Source organism: Argiope bruennichi, chromosome 6 (genome assembly GCF_947563725.1).
Source record: "Argiope bruennichi chromosome 6, qqArgBrue1.1, whole genome shotgun sequence".
Taxonomy (NCBI): domain Eukaryota; kingdom Metazoa; phylum Arthropoda; class Arachnida; order Araneae; family Araneidae; genus Argiope; species Argiope bruennichi.
In genome coordinates, this window is record NC_079156.1 from 102,045,176 (window position 1) to 102,066,910 (window position 21,735).

A 21,735-nucleotide genomic window follows, 5' to 3' on the forward strand; every position below is an offset into this window, starting at 1 on the left:
TAATGTTTTTCCTGCTAATTTTTGTGTAATATACAATCTTTTATTTTTATCAGATATAATGTTATGTTAGTTATAATTTTATGAAACAAACTTTTTTTTTTCCACAGGTCTACTTGCTGAAGTTGCAAACTCTCAACTTACATTATATATGTGTACTGATTGCAGTTATCAAACTTTGAGAAAAAATGATTATTTAAGGCATAAATTAGTTCACACTGGAGAACGCAAATTTAAATGTCCTGTTTGTGGTAAAAGATTTGGTCACAATTGGGTATTAAAAAGACATATAATAAGTATTCATTCTTGAATTTTTTAAAAGCATTTTTTGAAAACTGCTGTTGAGAAAATTAAAAGTCTGAAGTATTTTATAATGTGAAATTATAAAGGAAAAACAAAGTCTTAAATATTTATTTTGTCTAATATATTTTATTAAGTCTATTATATAGTCTATACTATATACTATAGTCTAAATATATTTTGTTAAAATTACAGCAAGTTTGTGTTTATGAAAGTATAGACTACTACTTATAAGTAAATCAGTATTTTATTTCTGTAATGTTCACTTTGTTAAAATGCTTGATTTTTTTTTATCATAAAAAATAAATTTACTTTATAAGAACTATTCATTTTAAGATTTAATATGTGTGCCATGCAGATATGTAAATTAGATATATAATAAAAATTTTGTTTTGGATTAAATGCTGTACATCTCATTTTTTTTTTTCAATTCAATTCATAATATATGAATGTATTAACATGAAAACATTTATTCAGTAGAAATAAAATTAACCAAATCTATTGTTAAATTATTATTATCCTTCAATTGGAAAAGAAAGAAATTAATTAACAAAAGTGTCTTGAATAGAAAAAGGTATAAGGGCATTCAAGTAACTGAAGTTTGATATGTTCAAACAATTACACTATGTGAGTATATGAAATTAATATATTATAACCCCCACTGAAAAATATCTTTTTTTATTAGTTATCATGATATTTTATTGTCAGGATAGGGTTTTCTAAACTACTTTAACTTTTTTTACTACACAAAATCTACATTTTCTAGAATAATAGTTTTGAATTCATGAAATAAATATATTAAAATAATGAAATTATTAATAATCTAATAGTTATAACAATATTAAAACTTCAAAAGAACTAATTTGGTAATTTTTAGTGAAATCAACTATGTAGAGCTGAAATTATGTATTGCGTTTACTTTCAAAAATATAATTTGTTCAATATTTTTAAAAGCTCATGTCACTTCAAAAGTTTTGAATATGACATGAATTATAAACATTGAAAAGGCAATTATATTCTCGTATGATATATTTGTAATATTTTACTTTCTGTCTAAAACTCTTGAACAGTACATTTGTTGTAAAATTATAAAATATGTCTAAAATCATTTGAAGTTACTCTATGTATTATCATATTTTTATACATTTATCTACATATATTAGATGCACTACTATTTTCCACCCCTGTTATATTAATTCTCTGTTCTTCAAGAAAGTTGTGTGTAAGTAATTTTTTGCTATTATTCGTAATTTTTGTCAAGTGAAATTCTAAAGTTATTAAATATACAATCTTTTTAACTATGTTTTTAGTAATTCCTGAGTTTGAAATTAAATGTTTTATATTGCCTCTTTAGTATTCATAGAGAATATCATTTCTTATGAAGATCTTGAAATGTCTTCCTACTCAAAAAGAAAATCGACTATGAAAGAAATCCTTCCACGTATTTCTGAAGTGAAATCATGTTTCAACAAACCAGATTTTCTTTCTATACCATCTGTTGAAATGCAGGTGATTGATTTACCCATTTCCTATGATTTCCATGCTAATTTGCCTGCTGCTACTGATGAAGAATTGATGTTAATTGATTGGAAGTTAAAAGGAGATAAATCTTATCGAGAAAAATTGGTAAATAATAATTAACTTATTTTGATATCATTAGATTATTGATAATATTTTACAGTGGAACCAATTTATTAATTTCAATTTAGCTGTTAAAAGCGCTGAGACTTAGTACTGACAAATATTTTTTAAGTAGTGGAGAATCCAATTTTTTACAAAACATTTTTTATCAAAAATATTACACTAAAATGTTTTGGATATTGTTAATGGAATCCTTCCAAGGGCTGTAGTCATTTCGTATTAGAATTTTGATACTAAAGTATACATTTTTTGTTTGAAGCACTGAAATATCTTTTATAAACATTTTTTTTAAACCATTGAAGTTTCTAATTTTTTTCAAAATATGTGACTTTAGTCTAAACAAAATGAAATATATTTTTTGAAAACCTAAAATTTTTAAAACACTTATTATTATTTTTTTAAATTTATTATTATTTAATTTGCATGGAGAATAAAGTGTCTTCTAAAATGAATGTATAAAGGAAAAAGAAAAGTCTATACTATTTTTTTTTAATCTTATCTTAAGAGTGCATCAATAAATTTATATTTATGAAAGAAAGGCATTATTAAATTAATCAATAACTTATTTCTATTAAATTTACTATCCTTTTAAAATGTTTTATTAATTTATTGAAGAAAATAAATTATTCTTTTAAAATGAAATTCATTTCAAAAACTTTAAATATGTGGAAAATTACAGATTGATTACTTAATTGGTTTCATCATATGCATAGGCCTCATCTATTTCAATTGTATCAAGTTAAACATATATCTGGCATTAAAATTTGAAGAATCCAAAGCCAGCTCAGATATTATTATAATCATTTAATGATTACAGTTCAAAATTATATAATCCATTTCTTGCATTCTTCAGAATGAAATATTAAACTAATTAAATTAAATGAAACTGTAAAATTCTTTTTAAATGATATACCTAGTGATCACTGAAGGTGCAATTTAAATCAGAGCAGTAATTCATCTTAGTCTTTTATTTTTCTTTCTATTACTAATTATGGAATAAAATATTTTTATCATATATTTATGTACTAATATTTCCCACTTATTTTACAAAACTGATTTCTGAAACTATTAAAGTAAATTAATTAAATTCCATATTTAATGCTTTTAATAATGAATTTAATAAGTATTAACCATTAAATTTTTTTCAATAAATCATACTGTTTATGCATATAAATGTTTTGATTATTTGATGAAAGTTATTTTCCTTCTTTTATGCCAATGAACAGAGGATATATATTACTGTTTCTAAAATTTACTCTTCCTTCATTACAAAATTAAGCTCAAGAAAAAGTGCAATGTTTGTTTTAAAATTAATTTATTTAAATGGGTTTTACTGTGCAAAAAATTATTTTTATTATATTTGGCTTTCCACTTATTCTGTAACTAGTAACTCCCATATTACATCATAATAATTATTATTTACTTTTAGATACCAATTGAATTATTCTGTATCTGTGTAATTCAGTTACAGGAATATAAGTACGATAATTGAAATATTTTATTTAAATCTGATGTACTAATTAAAAATGTGATGCATGTTTGGTTAATTTTTATTATTTATCACCATGCAAATATGTTTCATATATAATCAAAATACTTCCATAAAATCTGATCTTATGATATTGTAATCTTATCATCTTGTAAGATTGTATTTGGAAATTTACACTGGTTTTGTCTTTTTCTTATTGCTTTATGTTTTTCATTTGTTTATATTATAAAATATTTGATTAAAAAAAACTTACTCTTTTACATGTTTAGTAGAACAAGACATAAATAGGGTAAAGACTCATATTTTCTATTTAAATTATATCCAATAGCTAAGTTCAAATTTGTTAGAGATAGGCATACATTTCGATTAGAAAATATTTCTAAATGGCTTTAAGAATTACATGCTTTTTTCCCCCATCGATAAATGTACTGCTGAAAAAATTATAAAATCTATCCGTACAGTCTTTTGGATATTATTAGTCTTACTTAGTAAAATATTTTTGATACACTGATTTTTGTAAAAACAATTTTTGTCTCTTTTATAAGATTTTCTTTTAAACTCATAAGTATTTCCTTTCATTTGATAGTGAATTAATAACTAAATGAAAACACTGAATCCTGACCCAAATCACAATTTACTATGATAGTAGGGGGAAAACTAAATGTTCTGTACATTAAAAGATTAAATTGAAGTTTCTTTTTTAATTTCATTTTTTAAACAGCATTTATTTTCATCTTACAGTTTACATATTTTCTGTTTTAATTTTGTAATTATTTTTGTCATGTGCATTTGTGTAATTTTGTATCTTTAAATAACTTGTTACAAACATATTTGTGTCAAATTTTGTAAAACATAAGAATAGTCCAGATTCATGAACCTATTACAGATCAATCTAATTTTTTAAAAATTCTAAAGTATAAAATTTTGATGTTGACAGACTGGCTAGAACCAAAAGAGTTGTCATGTCTTTCACTTCATATTCATAATACTTTTTAGATAATTTTAAGGTTATAGTTGTATTGGCATGGGACTGTGTTGTGTTAAGTGACTGAAACTGACCAAATTATTGAACTTTGAAGAATTTCAGTATTTTTGTCTGATCAACAGATGCTATAAGAAAGAGCCATCTATTGATTGATGAATTTCCTCCAAGATGGACATTGAAATTGTTTAAAATAGTTATATTAAAAATCTTCATAACATGGTCAATATTGGGGGTAGAAGTGTGGGATCTTTTTCATGGTTTTAAATTGCTGGTTTGAATTAACTTATTTTACTAGATCTGACATATAAGATTGTTAAAAAAATTATAGACTTTTACATTTTTTTCATGGTAAATTTACAGACACAAACTGCATAAAATATATAATTATATCATTTAAAGCATTTTTCCATCTGAAAAAATATGTCTATCTCTAATGATTTAAAAACTAGTGACTGAGCTACAAAGCTACAGATAAAGTAGACACCTTCTATATGTTTAAAATATAATAACATTCAAAAGTGGCCCTTTTGCCTCAATTATTATTGGAGGAGAAAGAATTAAAGTTTTTTTTTTAATTAGAATTTATCCTAGAAAAGTACATATACATTTTGTTACAGATTAAAATTGTAAATTATGCATATATGGTGCTATACATATGTGGAATATACTGTAATGGTCAATAAAATCATGCAGTTTAGATTTTGTTATAAATATATTTGTCTTATATCTGTCATCTTTTATCACAGCAAAATTTGTATTGCTTATGATTTCTGTGCTTAGCATTTTTATTTTTACCAAAATTTATTTCCTGTCTATCTGATTCTATTTCATTTATAGGGTTTTTGAGTAATCTGTTAGCTTTTTCAAAACATTAACAACTTTTTTTTTGATTAATTGAAAGATTTGGCAAGTTAAAATATGCAGTTTGTATTAAGTCTGATGCCATGATGATTTTTTTTCTTACACACTAATTACAGAGCTTAAAATCCCTCTTGATTAATTTATATTAAGAGGATGTTTTTGTCCCTGCTTATTAATTTTAAATAACACCTTCTAATTTTCAGAACCTGATTGTCAATGTCAATGATGAAGCTTGTGTAGAGAAATTCAATACTGATTTAAAATTCTGGAAATTTTGAAGTAACTTGAATATACCAAGATTTTAAAATATGATAAAAGGTTTTGATATTTTACAACCTGAGGGTAAATACAAATTAAAAATAAATACACACTTTTTGCTTAAATATGATTTATTTATTCTTCAATTTTACATCCTCTGACAGTGGCATTCACTACTTGCCCCATCTTAGTTATACAATATCCATTTAAAAAAAAGTAAGTAATATTTCTTCATCGGCCATTACTATATTAATTGAATTTCAATCTTGCATCATTTTGATTTGTCATCCTCAATTTGTAACTAAACTTTCAACTTTGGTACATTTTAACAATTATTTTTTTCATTTTATTTTCAGACTCGTTATCTGTACAAAGCAGGTGGAGAAGGATCTATTCTTTCTTTTATGACTAAAATGCTGAAAGCACTGTTTGTACGTGACGTTGCCATCCAGTATAGCATGTATGGAAAAAAGGGGAAAAAGCCTTTTGTTAATCTTATGGATATCTGTGCAATAATATTTGGTATGAATAGAATTCATTTCTGTCCTTCGTAGAGTGTAGCAGTGAAACAGACAGTTGTGCTATTTTTTATGTCTAAAATTATGTGATGAAAAAAAAGAAACTGGTCTTATTTGTGTAATAAAATATAAACATCTACCTTGGCAACAATTTGTATTCTTTATAAAAAATTTTATTTGTATTCTAATAATAAAACAATGAATTGATGAAACAAATATATTTACTCTGGGGAGTTTCAGGATTCAGTTTCTTCTAAACTAACTACTAAATTATGAATAAATGCCCTTGAAAAAATTGACAGTACTTTGAGTAAAAAATAGTGATAAAAATGTGAGAGAGAGAGCATACATCTATGAGTATAACTAGAGCAAGTTTTAAACCCTATGTGAGCCCTTAGTCAATGAAAATTTCATCCCAACCTTCTTCCTCTATCTGATATTCAAAAATATATATATTTTTTTATTGATCTTAATCTTATCTTTAATGTAACAGTTTTTAAATTACAAATATTGTAACCTACTAAAATAAAAATATATGATTACTAATCATCTTCATGCTTGCTGGTTTTAAAATTATTAAAAAAAATTAATTTGAAATTAATTTCAAAATATTATAAAAAATGAACAAAATTTAACACAATCTAAATATGCTAATGCAGTGTTTTCTAGGGCTATTGCCTTGTTGGCCATTCAGAATTGCCAAATAACTAAAATAATAATTCACATTGATATACAGATATAAAAAGAAGTTTAAAAAATGGTATTTCTATATTTAAGTAATGCCTCATTTTAATGTGAAAAGGCTTGGGTGTCATTAGTAGAAATTTTAAATCTGTCTGTTTCACTGTCACACATTGTTGTTGCGTGTTTTTATTTTAAACATGTGAATTGTTTATATAATCTGAATTTTTTTTTGAAACTGCAGATTTAGTTACTGAAATTATGTTACTGCTATAAAACAATATATTCACATTGTGTCACTCAATTCCAATATTACAAGATTAATTGGCTTATTATATGGCTTCATCCCACTGGGGGACACGTCAAATATGGGAATGTAAAGTTGTCATATAAGTAAGCAAGCTCTCGTGTCACTGGTGGTTATAAAAATGGTAGGAATCAAGTTACTTCCAATCTGAATGGTAAGTCATGCCTATTAAGAGGAGGTAGAGGCACATGGATTGCACTATATTGAGAGCTATTCTACTTCATCTCAGTACCCAATTAACTGCTTGCACTATAAATTAATTGACAGAAGTGTGTATGAGCAGTATGCTTAATACATCATTATATTGCAAAAGGTTGCATTTTATGGCCAGTAATCATTCTGATTATTCCAGATGCTAGGACATGATGAGGCAATTCATTTATGGTTATTATGTGTCTGTGAGTGTAATTTCATCTGTGTACTTCACTTGTGAAATGCAGATTCTTATTTATTATAAATAGACTTATTTATTGAAATTATTAATACATTTATTATTACTTTTTTTGTTAAAAATTATTTATTGATTAGTGATTCTATATAAAAATTTGTGCATTAGAAAAATGTATTGTTATTTTTAGTTTAAAGATTATCATTTTCATTTGTTATACTTATTTGTTGATACATACATTTGTTGATACATTTTTCTTAATTTTAATTTTTGAAGGGGGGAAAAAACATGTTTTTATTGCTATCCCTTCATTTTCAAATTAGTCATAACCTTTGTTATAACTATTCATTAATTTGAACATAATTTATATTTAAAGTTATTTATTATTTTCATTATATAATGTTATACAAGATTAAAACATTTTTTTTTTTTTTTTTTTTTTTTTTTTAGGTGTTGCCTCTGTGAAATTTCCTCTCATGAGCCAAAATGATATCAGTGAAAGATTATCGCGAGCTCTAGCTTTAGTCTGTGATTGGAGTCAGGGTCTGACTAAGGCAGTTGTCCCGGTCTCCCACATTAGAAGGGCCCCCCAAATCGAATAGAAAGTTTATTTTACATTATTTATTTAATAACGACATTTCGTCTGGCCCTTGGAGGGAGGGGCACTTTATAGCTATTTTAGGTTCTAGTCAATTTTCTTGTTATATATCTATAATGAGGTGAAAAATTTAAATACATCATCAAAACGCCCAGTAAGCCGGCATTAAAAAAAAGAAGGGGAAAAAATAACCTTAAACCAAGCAAACATTTTGCTCGATAAGCCTCGTTTTATCCATTATACAGGGTAATTCAAATTGAATATAGCAATTTCAAACGGTTATAACTTTTTAATGAAAAAGAATTTATCGATAAGATTAACACATAATGTAGACGGAATTACAAAATTTTGTCTACCTACAATTTTGTCTACCATAGATGTTCTATGTGACTTCTCTTGGTCACACGGACAATATCTAGGCAGTACTCCATTTCACGCCGTATATTCTGAAGCATGTCTGCAGTCACTGCGCAAGCGCATTACAAATGCGTACTTTGCTTCTCATGGGAGCACATACATATGTATGTGCTCCCCAAATTCTTCCCATGCTCAAAACAATTGAAGAACTCAAAATACGCATTTGTAATGCGCTTGCGTCGGCGACTACAGATATGCTTCAGAATGTACGGCGTGAAATGAACTACTGTCTAGATATTGTCCGTGTGACCAAGGGAAGTCACATAGAACATCTATGGCGTATGTATACAAAATTTTGAAATTCCGTCTACATTATGTGTTAATCTTATCGATAAATTCTTTTTCATTAAAGAATTATAGCCGTTTGTAACCGCTATATTCATTTGGAATTACCTGTTCATTCATATGGCTTGTGTGATTTATTGCTGTGAGTAAAAAAATAAAAGATTTCACTTAAAGCGTGTGCGTTTCATACTACCCGGGCAAATTCATTACTTGTGTGACATTTGTTTTATGTGGCGATATACATATTAATGCAGTAGTATATCTGAATATGAAATATCACTTAAGTGGCTAATTAGATCAATACTTGTACAATAATAGTGTATAACTCCTTGTGAATATTTATATGGAAAGAAATAATGGCAATGTTTATATGTTTTTAATAAAATGCATTTTCTGCTTCTCTAATTTCTTTATTTGGTTTTTTAGTTATCACACCGATAAATTTTGTTCAACCTGGAAATACATTTACTGAATTCTAATATTCGAAATTAGGTTAAGTATATCGTAAATATTGTTTTGGTTTATTTAATTTTTTTAAGGTTAATATTCAATTTTCTACTTTTTTTTTTTTTTTTTTTTTTTTTTGCTTTAAAAAATTTGCAGTCAAGATATTTACATCCAAACTCGAATTCGCTAGTTTTCTTTCAGACATTAAGACTTGATTGTCATCGAAATCGCATGAATTATTGCTTCAATTTGTATATATTAAAAAAAAGAAGAAAATCTTTGTTTATGTACTAGTACTAATTTTGTATTTAAAAATAGCAGTCATTTTTGTCAATTAAAAGAAACATGAATATTTCTTATGCGAAATTAAATATGAAAGAATTAGGTTTATATGAGGTTTAAATTTATATGAGTTTTAGGTTTATATGAGTTTTAGGTTTTTATGAGTTTTAGATTTATATATATGAAAAGAATACCTTTCCGTTTATGTGGTGTTGAAGTATGGAAAGTAGAGAGCTGTTTGATTCTTTGTTTTCGTCAAATGTCCATGGCTCAAATAGTACTCATAGACCCAGAATAGTACTCATCTATATATTTAAAATAATAAGGAACTATTCCACAGCTTTAACCACTGGCCCAATAATTTCAATAATTTTTGTTTTATGTGACAATTTATAACTTCTAGATATGTATTAATGTTGCTGCCTCCCCATCCCAATCCTTGCCGTTTTCGAGAGAAATTGGGGAAGGGGAAAAAAAAAACCATCTACTTTACCATACATTTTTTATGACGACAAAAAACTCAACAGAGGCCTTCCAGCCACAGTCACTGTACCGATTATGATAATTTTTAATTCATATTAAAGCTCATGATTTTTAGATGTGTCATCAATGAATGCCTGCCCATTTCTATCCTCTATTTCGAGAGATAAATAAAACCTTAACATATGACAAACATTAGTAACGAATAAGAATATTTTATGCGTATTATTTCAAATATAATTTTGCATTTGATATGATGAAATGTATTTCATCAAAGTTAATTGAAATTACAAAATTAATGCTATTGATATGGTTGTCGAACAGATGATCGTCGAAGACGGTTCTTTATATAATTCAGAATATTTTTCCATATTCTCTAACGGTTTAGAAATGAAATATTGGAGCACTCTTAAAATGGACACTCCTTATAGTATATGTTAATAGGATCAGTATACTAGTGTGGTGTGCAATTCTGTATTGGTGATTCTTTTTTAGCGCAATCTGCCTTGTTGCGGGTTAAAAGCGAAAGTTACATCAAAGGCAAGAAAATAATTTTCGGTTATTATTATTATTATAATTGCTCAACGACGGAGATACTTTAAGTAAAGAGTAGGAGACTATAATTTTAATTAACAGATCTTAAATAAAACCACACTTTATAATCCAATATCTACTGAGATTTATTGCACTTTTGCTGATCAATTTCGTGCGCAATTACCTCCTGATCCACCAAATGCAATCAAAATAAATAATCCGGTACTTACCATTAGTAAGAAGCTCTCAAGAACTACTTACTATTTGTTATCGAATAAAGAAACCTGCTTCAGTCACTCCCTCTCAAATTGCTCTACCTTCTGTTCCCGATCTGAAAGCGCAATGGAAGATAAAGCAGAAGAATCCCTGCCCCATGTTATTGATTATTAGCTCTAATGTGAGTTTATTTGGAGCTTCCCCAAGTTAGGGTTATAAAGGATTCATGGTTATTTCTTCTCTTCTTTATTTATGGATGCCGTTTATCTGCCCGCCAATTGGAGGGATGGTAGGTATTAATAACCAATGAGTGTTTTTGTAGTTGTTTATTTTTGGAAGGGGTGTTAAGAAAGTATGTACCAGAGAAATTGGCTTAGAGTACATGTTCTTTAATATCAAATTGCAGGGGCACTCGTGCAATAATGCTTCAACAAGCAATTAGTTTTCTTTGCCACGATCTAAGCAATAAGTTCGGATTTCTTTTCATTAGACAATGTTTCAGATAAACCTTGACTCTATATTCTTTGTCATTATGTAAAGGGACAAGGCAAAATGAACGGGAAAGAGTAGGTCTCTAAATGATTCAGTATTTCTGGCTTTCCAGCTAATCGTGGGTGCATTGTAAAAAAAATGTCTGATTAAAGTTAGCAAGTAACTTACTCTGCAACTTGCCTACGTATCATTTTATTATGGGTTCTTTTGATTTCATGCTTATTTTGTAATATTTTTTTCTCTCGTACCACTTGTGCAATTTCAGAGTTGATATGGAGCATGAATTATTGCACCCTTACGATTGATGTTACAAATATATAATATTATTTTCCCGCTATGTAAATATGATATTCCTCTCTCGCAATGATAGTATTATCGTTGAAAAGAAAGATATACGGGCATTCTTAATGGATGTCAGATCAGTAATCTGGCCCTGACCACCTAAATGAAGAATCTGGAAATTATTAGAACCGGAGATGCAGTGATTTGTCTCGAAAATTCCATCCCTACTCGAAAACTTTTATACACGCCAGAGACCCAAGCGAGAGAACTGAGAATATTTATCCCTTTGGAGTACTGATTGCGAAGCTAGTTCTCTAGTGTGCGCTCTGAGTACTCGAATGATTAATTTTCTGATTGTTGCGAATTTGAATAAGTCCTATTTTTTGAGTATTCATCGGCTATGTTTTTGCTAAATGTGTTTCTTGGAATAAAGCGTTTTTATCATTATCCGGTATGTTAGGCATCTTTCTTGGTATATCTACCAAAAGATTTCCGTAACTATATTATTAAATATTTGTATTTATTAAGTTTGTATATATAAGATTGTATTTGTACTAAAAATTCGACTGCTTTGGTAAGTTTTAGAAACATAGCACGCTACTGTTAGAATGTTGCTGCTTTATTCAGTATTATTATTAATACTGATATGATAGATTAAGTAAAAATGTTAAATTCGCGCCAAAGATTAATATTTCGTATCTATTGCATGCCAACATTGAACTCTCTGGAACTCCAGGAGGTCTCTGAAATAACACTTTTATTAGAGAGTATGCAAGAAAGTTTTTGGAAGACCACTCCCGCTTGTTTAGTTCAGGAACTAGGTAATTTATTTCTTAAGCTATTTTCGACATTTTAAGCAAGTCATTTAATAAAACTCTAAATTTAAAAAAAAAAAAAAAACTGTTTGCTTTGTACCTTTTTTTCGTCAAAAAGAAAAATCTCTTGTTTCCCATTTTTAAAAAAGTTTTGACATTTAACCAGTATATTTTGGTTTTAAAGACATCTTTTCGATCGTTTTATGCAAAAATTTAACTATTTTAGAACATTAAAAAAAAAATTCATCTCGAACGTAATCACATATCTTAATGATTATCTTTATTTATAGATTATTAATGAAATTTGGCAAAAGTTGGACATTGTCAAGAAAAATCAGAGAGAATATTCTTCTCTCCACTTTCTAAAGTATTCACACAATATTATAAGGTTTATATTCAGCATCTTAATATTGTGAATAGAAGTCAATCCTCTTCCCGTTAGCCAATTCATTCAAAACTGATACTAATATTTTATATTGTATAAAAATTAAATATTAAAATTCATCCATCTAGTTTCTTGCATGCATGAATTATCGGGCTTTCACATATATACAATTGCCTGACTAATAGACAATTCTACTGTACTAATCTGGAAGAGGAATATTCCGTTCAGATGTCGCCATCGTCCTCTAACCACGGTTCAGAATTACGGAGTCCATTCCCAATAACCTTTGAGTAGTTTCAAATTGAAATATGACATAGAAACTGATAAATATAACCATGTATACTAATTCGTAGGAGGAATTAGAAAATATTTCTTCTCATGTTTTTCTTATAATATTTAATTCGCACTTTGAGAGGCTACTATTTTTCAATTCTTTTGATCAGTTTTAGTTGATGTAAAACTTTACTATGCTTTATATTAAAAAAAAAAAAAAAAAAAAAAAACTTGCCTTAAAAGAAATATCCCAGAATTGAGATTTTTCATGTCTTCTATGAATTTAGTAAAGGAAGGTGTCTGTACAAGTCAATGTTCAATACTAACAGTGCATCTATTTAAACAAAGCCAACGAGAGTGATAAGCCCTAAACTTTCTAGCAAAAGGTGTCTCTTCCTTTCTCTCATGCATAAAAATCGTGAACCAAGAATTCAGATTCAGAACTCATATTTTTATTTTCAGAGTCTTGAATAAGTGGGTTTCATGTCTCATAGTACAGTTAAGAAAACTGAAAATGTATTTAATTTTTTTTTTTTTCCAACTACTGGAATCAAGATTCGGCACAGAACTATAAGTAAACGATCATATACTAAATTTAATTTATCTAGCGCTTTTTAATCATTGCATTTATGTGTATGCGAATGTATATACTTACAATTGCTCAACAATTTGTCAAATTCGTTTTAGAACTTGATATGCACTTTTTTTTTTTTATAGCAAAAACTGTGTACTAAATACTACTGTTCGTTTGAGTATTCTGGGGTGACCACTTTTCGACGAATCTATCTCATTCAGGGGAGAAACGCGGAAGGATGAGCGCATTTCTGGAATTCTTCGTCCTTCTTTGACCTTGATTTTCGTCCTATTAGATATTTTTTTTTAAAACCTGTATGTGAGTATAGCATCATTTCTGACCGTATTATTTTAACTCAGTCCACGAGTAATCCGAGTTTATTTTATTGTTAAATGTAAACATCTCCTCCTTTCATCTTTCCTCTCACCCCTATTTTGACAAATTAAACCCATCCGGACGCATGCGCAAAAGGGTTTAGGGTTTTAGAATCCGTTGTCAAACAATATTTATCTAGTTCTTTGTGTTTTGAAGTCATCTTGTTTACTTGTATTTTGACAAGTAGAGGGACAAACTTCCGGCAAATCATTTGATATATAGTTTTTTCAAAATTTGATTGTAATATTCAAATTTATTGTAACTATATTGTTATTGTTATTTATTGTAAAAACTATATACCAAATTTCATCTGTCTAGTTCAAAGCGGTTTTCAATTATCACAGTTTTTCACAGACATACAGAGCGAGGGATCGTTCCGAAGACAGACATAATTCCAGAACTCTGTTTCTCTGACTCATTAAAGTCTAAGACGTGGAAATTCAGTCAAAATCGGGATATAATATTCCTAGACAATTACAATAATTTCTTTTTAACAGCTTCGTACGAGAAAATAAAAATCATAGGAGACTCAAACTTCTTGTTCGAAGATTAGAAGACTCAAACTTCTTGTATTTAGACTTGACTCACTTATCTTTATTTTATTTTTAAATTTCACTTTTAATCAATGCACCTACAAAAAAGGAGTTATTTGGCACATCACTCAAAAACTTCGTATTTTTATTGATTTTTATGGGAGATCTATAACTCCAGTTGCTTTACATGGATATTTTAAACATGTCTCCAAACTCAGATATTTATTTAATAATTAAAATAAATTACTAAGAATTAATTAATTTTTTATTAAAAAAATCTAAAAATAAATAAATAAATTGCGCATTTCCTACACTTCCCAAATTTTTTTTTCTATAATTTCCCCCCATTTTCCTATTAAAGTGTTAATATCATAGTGCCACCACGTGTATAGAACAAATGCAGTTACTAAAAGAATGATATGCATTGTTTTAAAATATACTTAAAAATATTTTTAAGTTCTTAATTTCTTTTTAAATCAGGGTAAAATTACATGGAAATAAAATTGGCATCAGTAAAAAAAATATATATATATATTTTTTTTTTGGCATTTAAAATGGTATAAAATTTATACCAATTTAATTTATATAATTTATTTAATTTAAATAATTTATTTAATTTAAATTATCTTTTATTAAAAAAGCTTATCAAAATTTCGAAAAAAATATTTTCCTAATGATTATCTACTACCAAAAAGATAGTTATTATATATCGAGGCTAAGTTTATAACACATTCCAATTGTTGATAGATTTAGCCTCAGTAATTTGGCCTGTGGAGCATTTTGATCGTTTTTTACGCCATATCGCATTGTGCAACATCTAATATACAGATAATATATCCAACCAAAAAATGTTATCATGATAAAATCATGTTGCACAAGAAAATTCATACACTCTAAGATAAAAGCTATTTATAGTGATGTCAGACTTTGTATACTGTAAATAGGGCATGTTTCTTTTTATCAGCCAGTCCTCCCCATCCTGCAAAAGCAAAAAATAATTTGAGATACAAATACAAATAATCAGAAAATAAGTAAATAATTTTTTTTAAAAATGTATAAAATTTGAAAAACTTAATTATTACATGATTTTGGGGGAAAAGAAGGAAGAAATGAAAAGACGCAAAAATAATGCGTTTTGCTGTTGTTTTTATTATTTTCTTTCAGGCTGTTAATCCGCATTATTAAATGATCATAATCTATGTATGTATAGTAAAAGTTGTCAAGAAAAATTCTTAAATCGAATGAGAAAATCGTGTTAAAACAAAAATTAGACTTCTGTATGCTATTAACAGATGCCAGGGATTCATCGCCAATAACTCGCCAAGGATGACATAATAGATTCAGTAAAAATGCTAAATTCATGTCAAAGATTAGTATTTTGCAATTATTGAAAACCAATGCCTTGTAAAACGTTCTCTGGCATGAAAAGTTTATTACAATATATGCGAGAAAGTTTTGGGGAGACAACTTCTGCTGGTTGCTGAGAGAAAAGCGTATAAATCTAAATTAAAGATTTCTAACCTTATATCCTATTTAGCCAGATAGAAAAATTCAAGTTTCAATGAAATAAAAATAAAAACTGAATAATAAAACTGTCTAAAGTTTTTTTAAAAATCTGTTCTTCGGTGTTATTTTAGGATTCATGTTTAAGTTATAACATGGATCCCTCTGAAATACCTTTTAGATTGATGTCAGGCCATATAATTATTCTAATGTTAATATTAGTAAATACTAATTCATGAATTCTGCATATCAAGAAAAACTGGCCCCAATTCTATATGAAACGGAATTAAATCCATCCAATGACTGCATCGATTAGAAATTTGCTATTGTACTCAAAGGTCTATTTTTGAATCCGAAAGCAGGAACACAAGTTTGGAATTTTCGAATTTTGAAATAACTATTTACAGGGGGTCATAAGCATTAAATCTAATTTTAAAGAAACAACATTCATAACATTCAAGTTTTTTTATAAAAGAAATAAATCATTCTTTGATTTTGGAGGATAATATCTGGATTAGAAACATAACTTCGAATCCCAAAGATTGAAAAAGAAAACGCCCCCCCCCCTTTTTTGTTAATTTTTTCTCATAAAATCTTGATAAAACTCCTCTGAGAATATTTATTTTCTCTAATCTCTAAACTTAACGAAATTAATAAAACGAAACTGAATAATTAAAACTCCACTGAAAGAGAAAGAGTTCAATCTTAGCCATTTCTGGGTTCAAATGCAGATATGATTGGCGCAAGCTCGAACATCTCAACTTAATAGTACCTGCAAACTCAGAAATTCAATCCAAATTTTTTAGCGTTGATACGTCTGGGACTTTGATGTGTTTTCTTTGTTCGGGAATTACCTTTTCGTGTTGCAAATGATGTTGCCAGCGCCTTTTTCTTCATAGAGTTCATCTATAATTTATGAAAATTGCTGAATTACAAAATGTAAGTTTTTAGATTTTATTTCTTATATGGCAATTATGTTGAAAATCAAGAGCAAGTTTAGAAGAAAATTCCAGAGTTAAAGGTGAAAATTCTGATTAATTTTGATCATTTGAAATTGTTATACATTTTTAGAATATGAATCGTGTTTTTGTTGATAAGTTTTCCTTCTTAAATTTATTCATGGAATATTTTAAATCGGTTTCTATTGAATTTTGTATTTCAGATATTCGAAAATTTATTTGTGGAATTCAAACCTCAGTACTTAAGTTATGTACATTCTTTTTAAGAAATTTATATTTATAATAAAAAATCAGTAATCTTTTCATATATTATTTTGTTTTGTAATCTCTTATTCGACAGGAAAATCCATTAAATTAATCAGCATAAAGCACAGAAAAAAAAAAACGAGTATTTCATGAAAACGAAAACGCCTAATTTAAAAACCTGAAACTTCGAATAAAATTTTTTAGAATAAACTGTAGAATTAAAAAGTGTAATGAAATAATATTCAAGATAATATTTAGGAATATTTAAATGTATTAAAAAGATAAGTTGTTTTGGAACATCTTAATATTTCATATTTATGACTAGGAGAATCATTAAATCCAGCCTTGAACGAACTAAATTATTTTTCACGAAGCAATTATACGTTCATCTAGTTTCACAGAAATTTGATATTCGCAATTAAAATTTAGATTTGTTAGTTAAATTAGTTGTTAGTTTTTTTTTTACTAAGAATTATGCTCTATTTTATTTATAAATAAATCCTGTTTGGGCTGTTCACATGATTACAGTTACAAGTAATACATATCCGCTATCTGTGTCAAAAATCATTTTCTGCACGTACAAAATGAAACAGAATTTTGATTGGAAAATTAAATAGTAAATTGGATTTGATAATTATGAATATCCTTCATTATTTAAAATCTAGATTTATTGACCTATCTTTTTGTTTATAATATTGTTTGCATATTTTAAAAATGTGAAAGAATCGTTATTTTCATCAATTATTTTTATTCAAAATTAAACACTTAAAAAAATCGTCTGATTTCTATTTAGCTTACTAACAGAAACGTTCCATCATATTTACAGTTTTCAAAAGTTTTTTGTAATTTATATTTTTGTATTGAATTAATATTTAAATATAACAAAGAATTTTTAGGCTCAAGCTATATTTAAAACTGTAATTAGTTATATTTCTTGCTATTTAATGTTCTACTGTCATCTACAAACTAATTAGATGCATATGCTTTTCTGGCTCACTGATTAAATTCCTTAAAATACAACGATATTTTTTAAAGAATTGTATTGAATAACAACCAAAATTCTTAGTTGCGATTTCAATATAGGTTTGTTTCCATGCTCGAATAGAAAATTGAATTTTAATTATTTTAAGGTTAAAGTATACTTGCAATCGAATGTTCCCATAGCGTGTCAGCGAAGTTCTAAAGATTAATCTTCTTAAACAGTTCTTTTTCGAAGAATGTAAAATTTAAGTTTCTGTCTTAACACAGAGTCCATGTATTAAATCTTGCATACGCTCCATAAAGAAACGAAATAAACATTTTCATTCTCCAGCATTTTTTATGATCTAAATATTTTTTTTAAATTGCTCAAATAGCTTCTTAATAGCATTATATTCGAATTTTAAATAATAGAACCTTTCCTACTTTAGTTTTCTTGCTGTTACATCAGTTTTTTTTTCGCGTAAATAATCTTTTTGGTAAATATTTTCCCAATCTTTTAATTTATTTTCCATTGTTTTCAAATGAAGAGCAAATATACATTTTATCTTTTTGAAACGCAATATTCTTGCGTATCAGAAAGAATTCGATTGGTAACGGCTAATATATCTGATTTGTATAAAATGACGAACCATTTTGCTTATTTCAGAGCAGATGTTTTGTTAGCTTCTTTCTTATTTATATCGTTAAAGCGCAATATACTAGACTACGCATAACTCCTCCACCAAAAGCCCAAAACAAACTAATATAATCGCCTTCTCTTGTGAATGAAAATTTAGAATTAACTCATCATTATTGTTTCACACTGTTAAAATATTTAATTATTTTTTGTTACACATGCGAATTATCTTTTTACATCTCAATTCTCAAAAAGAATTTTCTCTTATTAAAATGTAAACGATTATTCGAAAATTTTGGCGAAACTATAGTTCATTTAATTCTTGTTTTTGTCAAAATGAAGTTTGTTTGCAATGCAAAGATTTAAAACTGCTGTTTTTAGTGAATTATTTTTTAATTCTTTTTCCATTTATCATTTAAATTAATAAATATATAATTTAATAGCTTAATAAATAATTTACACAAAGGCAAAAAGTTCGCAATATTTTTGCGAACTCGTGTTATAATCAAAGCTTAATTGATGAAATCTGATCATCTTCTCTGAGTATTTTCATTATATATATATATATATATATATATATATATATATATATATTAAATCTTTAGGAGAGATATCCTGGAGCTCTTTTGCTTACTTTCTAATAAAGGAGTTATCCCTCCTCCACATAAAATGTGCAATACCGTGAAAACCAAGTGCTCAGATTTTCATTTTCGCTGTCCTGCACATTAATCCCACACATATAACAAAGAAAATCGAATATACATTCTGAACGGACTTTTCTAGGCGGATTAAAACCAATATTTACCAGAGAATTAAAATTTTAGTAGGGTCATACATTAAATAATTTAAGTTGTATTTTTGTGTCATCGTCTTTTTATGCACGCGCAAGTACAAATAAACAGATGGTCAACCCTTAGTTCAAACCACGATACAGATCTACATTTTAGATGCTAATTTGCGTTCCAAATTTAATCTATCTAGCTTTCTGCCTTTTGTATTGAATTATAGTCGGCTAAATTTCCTTGAATGAATTTCTTTCAACAGAAATCCGGAAATTTAATGTATAGATCACATACTATATTTCACTATTATGTTGACAGATCTAATGTAAAAAATGAGATTTCGATCACAGGAAGGCATGCATCGTGGAGATTCGTCAAAATCTGGAAATCAATTTTTTTAATAATTACATTTTTTTGTTCATTAAATATAAAAATACTAGTATATTAAAAGTATAAAAATGCCGGTAAATTCAAAAGTATAAAAATGCTATTAAATGGCATAAAAATTATAGTGCTAATAAGCTGAACAATATTCAAAAGAATACAAGTAAATAATTATTCTGACTGTAAGACTTTGTATAAATATGATTGTAAACTCTTGAAAAAAAAATGATCTAAACTTCTGAATTCTGCTATTTTACATGTCAGATTTCCGTACCTTTACCTTTGTGATCCTCCCATATTTTAGAGATGAACAACTGATAAACACATAGATATGATCAATTATTCAATAGTTCAGTTTTTCCCATTCTTCATCAGCTAAAATGTCTCTATTTTCCGATTTAATCTTTCAGCTTCGCGAAGCAAATTCTTTCCCCGTATTGCAAGTTGTAATGACGTCATTCAGTTGAATGCAGACGATTCGAGGTTAAGTGCAGATTATCGTCTGTTAACTCAAAAGAACACCTTTCGGGAACTCCAATAAAAAACGCTTTTTTTTTTTTCTTTTTTTTTTTTTTTTTCAAATAATCAAACCATTGATTGAACCTTTCTTTGCTACTGATAAATTTTGCTGACAACTAAGACGGGGGATTTAAGTCTTTGGAATTATTGCAGGGTCAAAATGGACTTTTGTTCCTTAGACATAAATTCAGATATGCTCGCATTCAAGCCCCCAGCCCCTGTTTTATTATTGGCGACGGTTATATAGCCCTTGAATATTTTTAGTACTTTTACTAAGCATTTTCTCCAAGGTGCTTATTTGTAACAGCACTCGATTTGTAAGATTGCGGGTTGCGTATAATTTATATTTTAATCGGCAAACATGATAGAACTTATGCAATAGTAATTTATTATTTATTTTGAGCAGTTTGTCTATATCTTGCTCTTGCATCGTAAAATTCCAAAATAACAATCCGAAACAAGATTCAACAATAAGATTCAGAAGATTTAAACTTTTAAGCTAACTCAATTTTTTAAAACAAATTTTACTACTTTAAGGTGTATGTACACACTTGAAACTTCAAAAATCCTTCAAAATATCGAATATTTTTTTTATTGCTTAATAATGTTCTCTGATCCTTTAGCTTTCAAACGATACCAAGATGTTGTCAATATTCGAAATATTTCGCGAGTTATTATTTTTCTTGAGGTGCTTTCATTAAAAACTCCAGTTACGAATTTTTTAAAACTCATTTTATGAAGAATGATATTTTTCTATTACGTTGCTTCATTCAAACAATCATAACTCAACAAAAAATGAACCAAATACAATTATTTATGTATCAAAATGATCTGTATGAAATAGCAAATATTTTGTGCTTCAATCAAAATTATATTTATGGAAATTTTTAATAGCTATTTAAAAGTTAAAATTACAGAAAAAAATCTCGCTTTTTCTATTCGTCGTTGATAAAAAAATTGTAAAAAAAAAACTATATATTTTTGTAACTTGCTTGAGGCAGACAACATGAAGACTCATATTAGGTGTCATTTCCAACTAGAATTGTGTGTCTGTACAAATTAGAATTTAAGATATCAGGTTTCAAAAAATAGGCTAATTAGCTCATTAAATATTATCTAATTAATTAATAATTAGTGTAATATGGTTTTTCTCCGTGAAATGAGTTCAAATTGTATGATATAATTGATACATCTTGCTTGTTTTAATTTTTAATTAAAATTATAAAAGTAGATTTTCAACAAGCTGAAGCTTTTAAATCATTATTTAGATGCAACTATAGTATTATTATTATTAGGTTTAAATACTTCTGAAATGACAGTAATGGTTACTTA

The 21,735-nt window shown here is 27.4% G+C and overlaps 1 protein-coding gene across 1 annotated transcript; it reads left to right on the forward strand.

The window, feature by feature from the left end:
- Positions 1-1,536: 1,536 nt before the first annotated feature.
- LOC129972677 (uncharacterized) lies at positions 1,537-8,297 on the forward strand. Its single transcript, XM_056086897.1, has 3 exons — positions 1,537-1,923; positions 5,888-6,053; positions 7,876-8,297. The coding sequence occupies exons 1-3, from the start codon at positions 1,630-1,632 to the stop codon at positions 8,025-8,027; spliced, it is 612 nt and encodes a 203-aa protein (XP_055942872.1). The 5' UTR covers positions 1,537-1,629; the 3' UTR covers positions 8,028-8,297.
- The last annotated feature ends 13,438 nt before the right edge of the window (positions 8,298-21,735 follow it).

Bases quoted from the DNA above. Each gene is read 5' to 3' on its own strand.
- LOC129972677 (XM_056086897.1), top strand. From the start codon at position 1,630: ATGTTTTATATTGCCTCTTTAGTATTCATAGAGAATATCATTTCTTAT. The intron at 1,924-5,887 runs GTAAATAATAAT...TTTTATTTTCAG, and splicing joins AATCTTATCGAGAAAAATTG to ACTCGTTATCTGTACAAAGC. The intron at 6,054-7,875 runs GTATGAATAGAA...TTTTTTTTTTAG, and splicing joins TATCTGTGCAATAATATTTG to GTGTTGCCTCTGTGAAATTT.